We start from the raw sequence: 14,676 nt of genomic DNA, 5'->3' as shown, positions 1-14,676 counted from the left end.
TTCCCCAGGAGACTATCCAAAAGGTCCTTGAAACCCTCCAGACCCCACCTTCAGTCACAAGGAGGAGCACAGAACAAGCAGCCATCGAAGAGGATCCACCCACCACCCCAATTGTAAGACCTGCCAGCTCCAATACATCTGAGGACTCAGACAACACTGGCACCAGCTTTGAGAGAACTGTAGTTGGGGTGCAGCGGGAGCTGGCCAAGGAGGTGTGGTGGGGATGCAAACTATGGCAGCCAGCCTTGAGGGGGTGCGTTTGTGCACGATGTAATCTGCAGATCAGGCAGCAGCTATGCAAGCCCTAACATCTATCTTGCAGGAACTGCACAAAAAAAACAGAAGGTAATCAGCACAGCTGTAATACAGTTGACCCAACACCTACAACAGCAATCCTGTCAACGCGTGCACAAATGCAACATTGAACCCCTCAGGGCCGACCTGGCTGCCTACCATCGTGATGTGGCTGCTATTCTCAAGAACCAGCAGATCCTCCTTGCTGCAGTACTGCCCTTAAGACCTTCAGAGGTAGCAGCGACCGGGATGTCTGACTCCACGTCTTCTAACACTGAGGTGTGTGTTGCCCCTTCATAACCACCACCAACGAGGACAGAGGAGGCAACACTCTCATCAGAAGAAGAAGACATGGAACAGATCACATTCACAAGGGAAAGTACCCGGAAACACTAGTCCCTGCCACGTGGCCAACTATTACCAAGTTCCTGCGCTTTGTAACTTGCCAGTCTTGCAACAACTCTACTTAATGACTGTTCTGCTTACCACTGTATATCTTGTCAGCCTGCCTAGTGATTGTCTCTCTCCTACTCATTGGCAAATCCTGTCCCTCTGCACTGTCTGAAACATCACCCCAGCATGTCAAAAGCATTTCCGTAACCCCTGGTATAGGATCACAATGTAAGATGTCACTATAATGGACTCACAATCATGGACAATGTACAGATAGCACTACAGCACTTTTCAATAAATAGCACTTACACAACAAATCTGTCTCTGGGTAATGTGACCTATCAACTGCGCAGTAGATAACTGAAATGTGCCTACTGTCTGCTATTGGCCTTCAAAGGAGAAATGTACATGATATATGTCATTTACAGTGTGTGTGTATGTGACCATTGTATGTTACGCATCACATTAGCTCTGGAATTTTCAGTGTCCTAATCAGTATATCAGCAATGCTCCATGAGGCAACACTCTTATTCTGATAAGTAGAGATGAAGGAGTGCAAAAATGATTAGCCAGACCATGATATGGTGATTATTATAGGCGTTTATTTAAATTAGTTCACTAAAGTGGTGATGGTGATTATATTTAAAAGAAATTGTTGATGATATGTTGCCGTCTGCTTATACCAGCGGCCGTGTTCTGTAGTTCCCCCTCATGTTGCAGGCCAGCATCCTCCTCTTCAGGCATGTGTGGCTCTGGTTCCAGGAGGGGAATGTTCCTTTCGATGCAAATGTTGTGCAATGTTGCACATGTTAGGATGATCTTACAGACCATCTCTGTGGAATATAGGAGGCTACCACCAGTGATGTCGAGGCACCGGAACCTTGACTTGAGGATGCCGAAGGTCCTCTCGACTATGGTGCGGGTCCTCCTATGTGCGTCGTTGTAGGCACACTCTGCTGCAGTACTCGGGTTGCCAATAGGTGTCATTATCCATGGCTGGATGCCATTCCCCTGATCAGCTGCAAGAGAAGATGAATGGGATCATGTTGATGTAGCTGCCCTTTTGAAATTACCTTTCATGGCAGTAGTTGTCTTTTGTTGTCTGTGACTCTTTTGTGTTATAATGTCGCATCCTAGGCTTGTAGGATGTACCATCTGCATTGTGTTGTTTCCTTGGCTGAACAAGTGTTTGGCTGCTAACTGGTTGTCAGCAGTATGTTTTGCGATTTGCAGTACAGTGTGCCCTCCCTAGCATTGTGACTTGTGATACAGGTGTTCCTGTGTCTTCACTGGGGGTGAGATGATAGTGCCATACACAGGTTAAAATTGACAGTGTTGTTAACACTTTCATATCAATGTACCCTGGACATCTCATACCTTTAAGACTTATGCAAAGGATTAATGAAACATCATTGGGACACTTACAATTTGCAAGGTGACATTTAGGCAACCCACTCCACACGTTGTGTTCATTGACGTCTTAACATTAGACTGTACACTAATTTCAGATGTGTGACAGGTTCACTGCAGACCTATGAAACATGGCTAGCGATGTCACGACCTCAGTGTGTTCCTGTCGACATGTTGCTGTTGTGGTGTATGTGTTGTGTGTCCTGGAGGGTTGCTGTGCAGTGAGTATATAAGTAGGTTTTTGTACTTACCAACAAGTAGTCCATTGCCATACCGTCCATCCTGGAAGTGTTCATTGATGGTGCAGTGACGGAAGATGAAGGAGTCATGGACACTCCCAGGATATTTTGCCACGATGTTGGTGATCAATCCTTGGTGATCGACAATGGCCTGCAGATTGATGGAATGTGTGTGCTTCCTGTTGCGGTAGAGGTGTTCAGTTGCAGCAGGTGGCACAAGGCGTACATGTGTGCAGTCGATTGCACTAAGGATGTGTGGGAAGCGACTAATGAGGTAGAACCCATGTTTTGTTTCCTGCTGCTTCTGCAGTGTGTTTGGGAAGCAGATGTGGCGGGTGTAAGTCCAATGATGGCATCCAGTACTTTGGGCAAAAAGGCAGCGAATGATGGTTGTGATATTCCGGCAACCAGGGCACCAGTTGTTTGAAATGAGCCACTTGCCAGCATGTGAAGCAGCTTGGTTTCTGTTGGGATGGTGCAGGGTGTCAGCAAAGTGAGTGCCAACTGCGGTTCAATGTTTCGCAGCAGCTGCTGAATGGCCTGCCAGTTCAACCTGTACCTCTGGATGATGTCATGTTCCCTGAGGCCATGAAAGGTTGTTCTGGGGCGGAATATCCTCTCCTGCCTTCTGTGCTGCCTTTGGGGTCCCTGCTGGTGTCGTGGTAGCTTCTGTTGTAGCTGCTGGGCTCTGCATCTGCGTGCACACTGGATAAGAATCACTTCCATGTCTTCCTGTTGCTGCTCTGCTGCTCTGCTGTTGCTTCTGTGTGTTCTGATTAAATACAGGTGTGTTTGCCCCATTTTAACGCCTGCCCTGACCAAGGCATTAATTTTTGATGCAAATCGGGCTGTGCAGCATTTTCCGGCTCCGCCTCCCGGCCGTGTGTCATTTTTGCCCTGAAGCATAAATACGACGCATGGCCGTTTAAGTCATTTTTTGGACGGGAACGCCTACCTTGCATATCATTACCACACGGCGGGTTGCCACATCCAAACAATTGACTCAGAAGCAACCTTTAGAAAGCAGCTACAGGCCTGGATTTTTGCAGCCACTGATACACTATGCTATTCCCTTCTCCTCCGAGTTAGTTGCTCCCCTAGGCTTGATCTTGATTGTGTGTCTTCCACAGTAGTACCAGGATGCTCTACTTGGAGTGGTAATGCACTTTACAAGTACTCAGTTCAATTCATATTAATCCTAGGCTCAACAGGTGATGTAAATATATTGGGAACAACCAGTTTTTCACCTCTCTCCTGAACTTGAAATACTCCTCAATGCTTCAACTTTTGGCTTCCATTGAGTTCTAGGGCTCAGTGACTTGTACCATGAAATCAGAGCCACCCATGGGTTGTAAGGCAGTGTGATGATCTGTGGTGCTAGTCTGCAGCAGTTTCTTAGTTTGTTTGTGTAGCTTAAATGTAATGTGTGGTATCATGGACCTTTTCCTTGGAGGCTTCATATCTGATGAAATGTGCTTTGAACCTAGTCATGTAGCCACGGGTAGCCAGTGAAGTGTTTGTTGGACTGACGTCATCCTCTTACAGTGTCTTCTTCTTCTCCCCATCAATAGTTTTCAAGCTGCAGTGCACTGACGCCCTTTAATGCTATGCACCCTGCATTAGAGTGATCATATTATTTGTATATTTAATGTAGTTTCTTGCATATTTCTTGTGTATACATTGTGCTATACTGCATTGATGTATATAGTTTACATTTCCTTTTCTGGGTAATGAAATGAAAGTGATGGATCAGGCTGATGTGTTTCATGTTAAATTTTCAGCTCGATGCCCGCGCTGGCATCGGATTGCCATTTGGGTTGGAGGGGCCGGCTGCATGGTACTAACCGGACTGGTGGTCGCTCTGGGCATCTGGGGTAAGTATGCACATTTCTTTTAGAAGGATATGGAATCTGTAATCAGTTTTCAACTCCCACCACCTTTACCTGGTTCTCTCATTTCCAACACCTATCCCCCACTTTCCTTCACACCCACCGCTCCCATTGTCCTGCATCTTCTCACCTCTTGTTTCCCTCTTACTTCTATCACTTCCAGTTGTCCTCTCTGCTCCCTCAACCTTCTGCTGCTTCTCTTACTCAGAACTCTTTCTAGCTCCACATTGTTCACCTGTCACCTCTCCTTGTATTCCATAACTTTTCCCATCCTGTACTGTCCATGGCCATTCCCGCTCAGCTTCTTCCCCACTTGCAGTGGATGTCTCTCTCCTGTTTGTCTCCAGCTCCTGCTCTTTGCCATTCCTCAGGCTTTGGTCTTACTCTCTCTGTTCCTTCAGCCCCTCACTTCCTGCGTCCAGCTCTTTCGTTCTTTTCTTCTCAGTTCCTTTACGTATGGGTATTTTCCTTTCCCTTTTATTTATTCCTTTCTTATTTCTTCATCCTCCCGCATTTCTTGGTTATCACACTCTTGCTTATATTTCTTTGACTTCTATTTTTCTTTCACCTGCTTTCTCTCTCATTCATCATCCTCATCCCTTTCATTCTCTCTCTCCCTGGGGTGTTTCCATTTTTTCTTTCTCTACCTCTTACATTTGCCTTCTTCTTTCATAGTCTCTCCCGTAGCCCCTACTTCTTTGTTCCTTCTCCCCGCTGTTACTTTGCTTCTCTTTCCCTTCTTTGTAAGTCTTATTTCCTTAGTCATTGACTGTCACCATACCCAGTCCTAACTCCCCTGAACCCCTACATCCTCAGTTCTTTCTCCTGCTGGGTTATTTGTGACCTTCTGCCTAAGTGCACAGGATCCTTCTCAGCACCTGCTGCAGCAGGCAGTAACCAAAGCATCAGTGGAGCGAGGTTCTTGCTCAAGTGTCTCACAAGCAGCTCTACATAGGTAGCAGCAGTGCAAAGATCACTCACACACTCACAGCAGGTACTGCGCAGCTAGCAGCCTTGCAACGGAGAGTGAGATACGCGCATGCAGATTGTACACCAGTGCAAGTCTCCTTCATGCGGAAGAGGAATAGCACACAGAGACGCTGCACTTCCTGCTTGTCTGTTGCAAAACAGGCATATCAGAGCAAGCAGCAGTGAAACCTTCATTCAAGCACTCACAGCAGGTACTGCGCAGCTAGCAGCATTGCAACGGAGAGCGAAATACGCTCATGCAGATGACGCACCAGTGCAAGTATCCATCATACGGGAGAGGAATAGCGCATAGAGGTGCTGCACTACATGCTTGTCTGATACAAAACAGGCATATCAAAAGCAGCAGCAGTGCAACCTTCAATCACGCACTCACAGCAGGTACTGCGAAGCTAGCAGCATTGCAAGAGAGCGAGATATGCTCATGCAGATTGTGCACCAGTGCAAGTCTCCATGCGGAAGAGGAATAGCACACAGAGGCGCTGCACTGCCTGCTTGTCTGTTGCAAAACAGGCATATCAGAGCCAGCAGCAGTGCAACCTTCACTCACGCACTCACAGCAGGTACCACACAGCTAGCAGCCTTGCAATGGAGAGCGAGATACGTTGATTCAGATAATGCACCAGTGCAAGTCTCCATCGTACGGGAGAGAATAGCACATAGAGGTGCTGCACTGGATGTTTTTCTGATACAAAACAGGCATATCAGAGCCAGCAGCAGTGCAACCTTCACTCACGCACTCACTCACAGCAGGTACTGCGCAGCTAGCAGCTGTGCAATGGAGAGCGAGATACGCTCATGCAGATTGTGCACCAGTGCAAGTCTCCATGCGGAAGAGGAATAGCACACAGAGGCACTGCACTGCATGCTTGTCTGATACTAAACAGGCCTATCAGAGCCAGCAGCAGTGCAACCTTCACTCATGCACTCACAGCAGGTACTGCGCAGCTAGCAGCATTGCAAGAGAGGGAGATACGCTGATGCAGATTGTGCGCAGAAGCACCAGTGCAAGTCTCCTTCATGCAGAAGGGGAATAGCACACAGAGGCGCTGCACTGCATGCTTGTCTGATACAAAACAGGCATATCAGAGCCAGCAGCAGTGCAACCTTCACTCAGGCACTCGCAGCAGGTACTGCGTAGCTAGCAGCATTGCAAGAGAGCGAGATACGCTCATGCAGATTCATGCGGAAGAGGAATAGCACACAGAGGCGCTGCATTGCATGCTTCCCTCATACAAACAGGCATATCAGAGGCGCTGCACTGCATGCGTCTCTCATCCAAAGAGGTATATCAGAGGCAGCTGCTGTGCAGGCCTCCATCACACAAAGAACAGGCACATCAGAGGCAGCTGCTGTGCAGGCCTCCATCACACAAAGAACAGGCATATCAGAGGCAGAGTCTGTGCAGGCCGCCATCACACAAAGTACAGGCACACAACACCAATACAAACGTTCCTCTGAAAAGGTTTGGGATAGACATCAGCAGTTATATCGCTCTCAAATCAGTGCATTAGAGTGAGCAGTAGTGCAAGCCTCCCTAGTAAAGCAGCCATAGCATGGGCAGCCACTGTGCAAACTTCTCTCACACTAAACTTGAAAAGATGAGCAGCAGCTGTAGAGGTCTCCAACATGAAACAGATACAGCACTGGAAACAGGAGTAATGCAAACATCCCTCACAAGCGTGATATACAACGAGAAATATAGAGCAATGACAGACGCCTTCAGAAGAGAGGTATCGTATGGGCAGGAACTGTACAAACACCTCTCACCCAAAGTAGAATACTACAGCATCAGAGTAAGCCCGTGGGACAAAACAGGTGATGCTGTCTTAAGAAATAGGTATACACAGCTGCCAAGTGGCAACGTCACATGTGACATGTTCAGTCATTTCTTGGTTTTTATCCAAAAGGAATGTGCATTCACATTCATGGAATTTCTAATCCCATGTTTACAAATCTAAACACAAAAATACAAGTGCCAAAATTCACAACAATTGTGGATAAAAAATTAGAACTGCCTGGAGGTTTCTCATATGACGGTGGGGGGTGTGGGTGAAACCGTGCACAACATCTGTCAATTGAGCAAGGAACTAATGCTAAAATGTGATAAACTATACAATCCCAGTGTGCCATCAGGTACATGTGTTATGCACCAGCTGAGCAGCCATGCACTCGGTCTTTGAACAAGTGAGATGTCTGGAACGCTTTCAGCACTGGCTGCACCTACTGAGGTAAAGTACAACAAACTACGTTTCTCTGCTGATGAAGGGATGAACCCAGAAACACGTGTCCAGAGATGAATGAAAATATAAGGCCTGGAAAAATAAAAAATGCTAAAAAAATTCACTGTAAGTTGCTGGCTTTGCCTTTGCCTTTGACAATGGGAGAGGCAGCAATGAAGAGAACGTGTGTAATAGGAATTTGTAAATGAGAGAGATATTAAATATTAAATAAGATATCTTAAATATTAATGAGTCCCTCATTTTTTTACTCTCTGCAAATGTGTATATTGTGCTGCAGCTTATTAGTGCACCAGCTGCAGTTTAAAATGAAGATGAGCTTTCAAAGAACACAAGCTCCTTTGACACCCCACATTAGTAAATAGGATACAATCCAATATCTAGGGCAACAAGATGGAGCTGACAAGTTTGGTATAGAAAGGGAATGTAGCCATGAAGTGTGAATATGCTAATTATGCTGCATGTGCTTAAGAACAGTGCATTATTTTATGAGAGAAGGAGATATCAGGTATACAAGTGGTTTGAATTTCTCACCCTAAAGAAGGTCTGGATTTGGTTGTAGGTCAGTGCTTAATTTGAGCAGGTGATTTCCGGTGCTTGGCACCGGAACAAAATTGTCAACACTGGCACCTACGACAGTCTGCCACATGGCGGTGCTGTTTATCATAGTTAGAGTTGAGCAAAACAGCAGTTGTTTATGATTTCAATATACATTGAAAATGACATGCTTGCTTCCCAAGCTATTATTATAGCTCAGGGGGCCTAGAATAACCTGAATTGTCACACTTGCGGGAGTGTGATGTTAGTAGTTGAGTTTGTATTGTCATTGGCTGTGCTGGCACTAGTGGTGGGTGGTGTGAGCTAAACCAGCCTCCTGACGAGGGCCCTGGCACTTACTGTTCCACAAATTAAGCACTGGTGTAAGTGAATCACATTCTGGTCAGTATATCATGGAATCACATTCAGCATTATACAGTTATGATATTAGATTCATGATAGGGGCAGTAGTGCATAACATTCAGCACTACTGTACCATGATGTCACATTGATGGTTCTTATATTATGGAATCCCCACATCCAGGTCTCTGAGAGTATTTTATCACATAGAGGGTTAGGAGAATAAGGTGCTACATTCAGGGCCTCTATGGTATGGCAGGACGTTCAAGGTTAGAGTAGAGTGGCAGCACTTTCAGGCATACACAATTACAGTATCGCACTCAACATTATGATATTATGCAATAACACTCAGGCCGAGGCGGGACCTCGTTGAATTAGGCAGAGAGTAGGACAGTGGATGTTAAACTAATGCAATGTCTGTTATGATAAAGCTTTTCAGTGCTCCTCGCAGCGCGACGCAACCTCTACCTCCGCTGACCAGCAGGATGTGGTATCTCACGCTGATCGATGCCAGTGCAGTCCAGCTCAGATCTCCGCCACAGGTACCCTCAAACCTCATCATCATATCTTCTGTTTCTGATTACATGTAGGAGAGAGGGATCTTAGTGTAGGGGAAGCCTATTGGCAATAAAGGAAGATACAGAAGGATAATGAACTCTTGGTTTGCAATTGACAAGAACAAAACCCAACCTACTGGAATCACAATGAATATAGCAAAGAGGTGAGCTTCGGAGGGAGTATAAGGAGATGAGCGAGCTTTGGGCCTGGTTTTGAGTTTGGCGGGCCGGTAACTACAAAGGTGATGGATATCCAGACCGCCATATTGGATGTCCATAGGATATAATGGAGTCGTAATATGGCAGATGGGATATCTCTAAACTCTCAATTAGGCCCTTTGCTTCAGAAACACACACACGATTATGTCAGAGACGATCTTTAGACAGTGTTGAAGGCAGAGGTCCGCTTTTCGGACAGTAATAGATAGTGAAAGGGAATTCAAAAGAGTGAGTAATCATTTAATTAGGACATCCACAGAAGAAAAAGAAAGCCAAAAAGTAAACAGAGAGGGTCCATAACATGCTGGGCTTTCCACATGAGAAAGCAAAAGCTTTGTAGAAACACAAAGGGCAACATGAGAACAATGACATATTTAGCATCACATTTCCCCCCATTTTGAAATGTCCCATTCCTGATTCCCTGAGTTTAATAACGTATCCCTCCTTTGCCCCATCCAGCTACGCTCCCGCCAGGGCCCGCCGTGTGCTCCGAGTACTGGGTGTTCTTTAACGGAATGTGCTACTTCATTTCCAGTGAGTATCTGGACTGGAGCCGCAGCCGGGAAGCCTGTTTGTCGAAGGAGTCACAGCTCTTGGTGATCGAAGACCATAAGGAAATGGTGAGTCAATCAATGGGAGCGGGTGGCACGTGGACCTCAATCCAAATGCATTATTAGTAGCAGCAAGATTTTAGTGACAGGAAAGGAGTGTTGTTTATTGACAGCTAGTGTAGCTACTTGTTTCAAAATATATGCTATGTATCCACACTGTTAAGTTACTATCCACGTTACACCCACTCTTCAATTCATTCTCTGACCCAGTAAAGTAATAGCAGGTGTTAGAAGACTGGTCGCTGTTCTGCCCCAGGGGTTAAATGTTATTGATTAAGTAGAGAAAGTATAGACCGAGTTGTCCACAGGCGAGAAACAGAACTGGGACCAACAAGGAGAGAACCACAAACTGGAGGCAGTCAACACCTTAAGAAAAAAATTTGAAATCTGCAGAAATGTGTTCATACCCTGCTAGAAGTAAGGTTCAAACATTCAGGGGGAAAGCTAAGAAATCTCAAGAACGATGTCCAGTGTGTCCTCATGTAATTTCTTTGGCTTGATCTTCACACAATGGCTTATTGAGAGACCGGTTATAGTAGAACCCATAATGAGATCTTGAACTTTTCCAATACTATGAATTTATGGGGTTTATCTTTCAACATTTTACACACAGTGCTGTGTTGCTGCTGGGAAAGCTGCATGAGATTCTAGGAGCTTCAGATGCATGAAAAGCTACACTTCCCTTATAGTATAGCCAGAGTTTGTGATGCAGGTTTGTTGTACCCCACTCTGTGGGTGATAGGCAGGACTCACCCTCACGTTTTCAGCTTAAAAATATTTAAAATTAAAAGTGGTGACTAAGAAATGGATTACATGTATCTTGTTCCCAAAACATGGTTTCTGTAATTACAAAACATAAGAAACGCTAAGTTTGGAGGAATAAGGTGGTTTATGCTGCAGGATATGGATAATTGAGGTGATCAATATTGTTTCACAGACGTGTGTTGGAGGGGAGATCACCCTCAACACCTGGGGCGTGAATAAATCCTCCTGCCAACCAAAGACTCTCATCTTACTTTTGCCAGGATTTCATAAACAACATCACAAGAAACAAAAACTTCCTCTGGATCGGACTCCGAGTCAAGGCACTGGGAGGAAAGTGGACCTGGGTGAACGGCTTGGTGTTAAACCAACACATGTAAGTGCTGATGATGAAGGTGCACTTATGGTGTGTATTTCATCTATGGTAATTCTTGTTCACACGAAGTATCAATACCAGCTCATATCAGACTTGAGTCTTAGGTACTACTTGGGAGGTGCGTAGTCTTAGCATGTGCCTTATTAAATAACATAGCAATACCTTCAGGACCACACCAAGAATTTGTAAGCAACCATACCACCATTTATTTGCAAAATGCATTCTCTAGCCTTGATCCAAATCAAGACATCCACGAGGAAGCAGTGACATAAGAGTCTGAACATCTGGGACACAAACCGGCTTGTCGGCTGGTGGAAGGATGACTTTAGCCCATCAACCAAGGATTCAGCAACCGAAGGAGTGCATCAGGGTACCACACATCCACACTACTGGGTAGGGCAAGTAGCCCACAGATCTAAGCAGAAGATGCAATAAAACATCTAAGCCAATGAGGTAGGTTGTTGCTTGACCCGTACATCAGTAGGTAGGGTGCCCAGAGGCCTTTCTCAATATCTAGTGCCCAGAATCCGAAGAGTTGGCAGCAGACCTACATTCTGATCAATGTCAAATGCTCCCCTAATACAAAAGAGGGGTGGGCTGGTGGGGGTGATCCATAAGTAAACACCTCTAGCTCTCCAGAACTTTCTCGAAGATGGACCATGACTTTGAGAAAAACCTGGATCCATAGAACTGAAGCCCATAACCTTCCTACTGCTTCTTCATTCCTAAAACACAACGTGCAAAACCATCAAGAAGTTTATTTATCCAACCATTCCCCCACCAAGGACACTGTTCGGCTTTGTGTTTCTCTGAGCCATGGTCCTGACCCTTTCTCCATTTCTACGAAGTCTCTCCGTACCATCATTCTGGTATGAGGGTCTGTGTCCAGGAACGGGATCCCATCTAGACAATTCCAAAGCTGTGTGTGCCACTCGCTTTTTCAAATGGGCCTCATGATTCATCCTCTGAGTTTGAATCTTGCAAAAAATTACCTTCTCGAAGAAAGGAGTAAAGCTGGAGGGCAGCCTCTTTATTTTTCATCGACTTCCTCTATTTTAAATATTTCTAGAACATCACGCCCTATCTTCTGCCATTCTAAGCAGAATACAGTGATCTCCAGGATTAAGGCCGGTGTGGGTTTCAAAGTTTTAGGTGCACTGTTGTTACATACTTAGGCCAGCAAGATGTGTGAATCATAATTTTAGGTACAACAGTGAGATGCACTCACTCATGGCAAACCTTTATAGTGTCAAAAAACTGTCAGAATAAATGACACTAAAAAGCCAATAACCCAACTTCTATATGTTTCAACCAACAAAGAATAATACAACGGGTCTCAGGTGGGGGTGGGTTCCTATTACGGCTGATGGTCACACATGATTTTTTTTTATTAATCAACGTACAATAATACATTAAAAAAAAATATCAATTTGAACACATTGTCATTAGGGCAGGCATTAGCTATTATTGGTGTTTGCTGTCAGTGTTTTAGGGTTTCAACACATGGACAATTAGGAGTGAATTTGAAAGCTGTTCTCGAAACCTACCACACACACTGAAAGGCGAGTCGTTACACGGTAAGGGTGATTTAGTTTTCTACCGAAGAATTGTCTAACTTCCTCACTAATTCTTTTGACAGGTTCAGCATCCACAGTGGTCCTGAGGAAACCAGCTGTGCCTCCACAAAGAGAGGGAGCCTGACCTCCGAGAGCTGCAGCAGCAAGCTAAACTGGATCTGTGAGATGACAGCAAGAACGCCATGAGGGATGCCTTCTTTGAGCTGTGAACCAACATCTATTGGCAGCCATGTCGAAAGGTACAAAAAGTGGCCCGACTGGCAGAAGTGCGACTCAAGACTCCTCCAAAGCTACCATCCCAGGCAGAGTTGAGGAGGCAGCCACAAACTGAGTGAAGGCCTTCACCACACACCATGTCCATCAGTGTTCACCTACCAGTCCTGAAGGTCATCATGGAGGTCATTGTTAGATGCAAAAGGACATTTTGAATGATTACCTTTTAGCATAAAATCAAAATGGGGATAATATAACAGGAAGGTTCTTTTACACTGGACCTCCTTCCCACCTCAGGGGGTCTCCTCTATGAGACGAGCAACAGTTTCAGTCTTGATGCAGGTAAATTCTCAGCAACGCTCATGGGTTGAACTAAAATTCAAATTGTCATGAGTTCTTAATATCTTTCTAAAATAATCCTGAGTTGAGAATGACTTTCAGTCGTCATTGTAAATTTTCATCCACCATTCCTTAGGGTGGTGTCTTTATAAATTATAGAAGAGCCGGGCGCTTCTCATCAGCAGCAACTCATTCTTCAATAATAACATCTTCAGTCCCAAGGGACCATCCGACCACTTTACACTCATAAATGTGAAGAAAAAGAACACACTGTGATTTTCAGACTGGAGGCGCTGCCACCAATATTACATCTCTGAATTCAAAGGGATTATGAAACATCCAAGCATCACACAAAGGACAAGTTCTGTGGCCACATTCAGAAAGGAAGAGGTACGGGTGCAATATGAATCTGGCGTTGGGTTTTGGAGCCCACCGTCACAAATGGGTCACCAAAGCAGTGTGGGAGTGCACTGCACAGCTTGTTAAATCCTTGTGTGACACAGTGCTGGGAAGGCTTTGCATGGGTGGAGCGTGGTTGTTTCCAAGCTTCCACCCATGTATTTAGACACATTCACAGTTTCACCAAGACTGGTGAACCTGGGAATATGTCAAAATTGTAAACCTTTCTGATAGAGGCGCAATGAGGAGAAATATCTTTATTTCTCCTAGCTGTCTGTCTAAGGTGTCCCTCATGCACATAAACAATCCTGCCTGCAATACAGGCCCCCTTGCAACATGGTGCAAGGGTTCCCGGGTTGACCCTAGGCAGCACAAAGTGTGTCAGAGGAGTGCGAGATCATGAATGTGCCATATCTTTATAGATATGACACATTCCTGCCCTCTCCATTTGACCCATTGCAGCAAGTTGTCTTTCAGCATTGCATCAAATGATGATAAATCTGTCCCACGTGCACAAACTTGAAAAAAACAAGTCTTTGCCTGACATACTGAAGTGGGGTTAACAGGAAGCTTCTAGTGCAAATTTAGACTCAGAAACCAAAGAATCACATCCTCTTCACTGACCATGTATTTAAAAACAAACAAATTCCTGAAAGTAAAAAAAAAAAAGAAACCTAACTATATATACATATATACATATATATATATATATACATATATACATATATATATATATATATATATATACATATATGTGTATTTAATTATAACAAAATGTCTAAAAATAACTTTCGAGGGTACACTGAAGTATTTACAAAGCCTGCATCCTGTACATAATATTTTTAAACATTGTAATGTATTGTTTGATTTTGTTAAATTTGAATTTTACAGCCCTCAGAAAGTCCTGATTATGTAGGAAGGAAATGCATCAGCTGTTCTATGTTTTAAAAATAATCATGTTGAAAAAAAAGTGTTTTAATCATGGATTTCTCCAGCTCTTTGACATGGACTTCATTTCTCGAGTTCTGGTGATCATGGAATTAAATACTATGCGTAAATTGATTTGATGTTGCCTCCTTTATTTTATGGATTTTTCTTGTTAGGTGTGATTGGCTGCTGGCTCATGAGGGTGAGCAACTACTACTTTGAGTCTAAAAGTGATGAGTTACAGAAAGCTGCGGTTTGCCACTACAGATGTGTCTGTCTGGACTATGTGCACTGTGTTTACGTACTGAGGTGTAGTTTTGAGGAGGGTGGGGAATTTTGCCTGGGTA

General features: G+C 44.6%; 1 protein-coding gene across 1 annotated transcript in view; it reads left to right on the top strand.

Annotated features, from left to right (window-relative positions):
* Window positions 1-14,064, top strand: part of LOC138247177 (killer cell lectin-like receptor subfamily F member 1) — a 62,227-nt gene extending 48,163 nt beyond the window's left edge. The window contains exons 2-6 of the mRNA XM_069201922.1: window positions 4,118-4,210; window positions 8,781-8,891; window positions 9,661-9,745; window positions 10,762-10,874; window positions 12,514-14,064. Coding sequence (XP_069058023.1) covers window positions 8,857-8,891; window positions 9,661-9,745; window positions 10,762-10,874; window positions 12,514-12,637 — 357 coding nt within the window. The 5' untranslated portion in view covers window positions 4,118-4,210; window positions 8,781-8,856 and the 3' untranslated portion in view covers window positions 12,638-14,064. The remainder of the gene's footprint in view (window positions 1-4,117; window positions 4,211-8,780; window positions 8,892-9,660; window positions 9,746-10,761; window positions 10,875-12,513) is intronic.
* Window positions 14,065-14,676: the final 612 nt, after the last annotated feature.

This window comes from Pleurodeles waltl, chromosome 7 (assembly GCF_031143425.1).
Source record: "Pleurodeles waltl isolate 20211129_DDA chromosome 7, aPleWal1.hap1.20221129, whole genome shotgun sequence".
Lineage (NCBI taxonomy): Eukaryota > Metazoa > Chordata > Amphibia > Caudata > Salamandridae > Pleurodeles > Pleurodeles waltl.
Note: the sequence above shows the minus strand (reverse complement) of the source record. Positions and strands in the feature narration are given on the sequence as shown.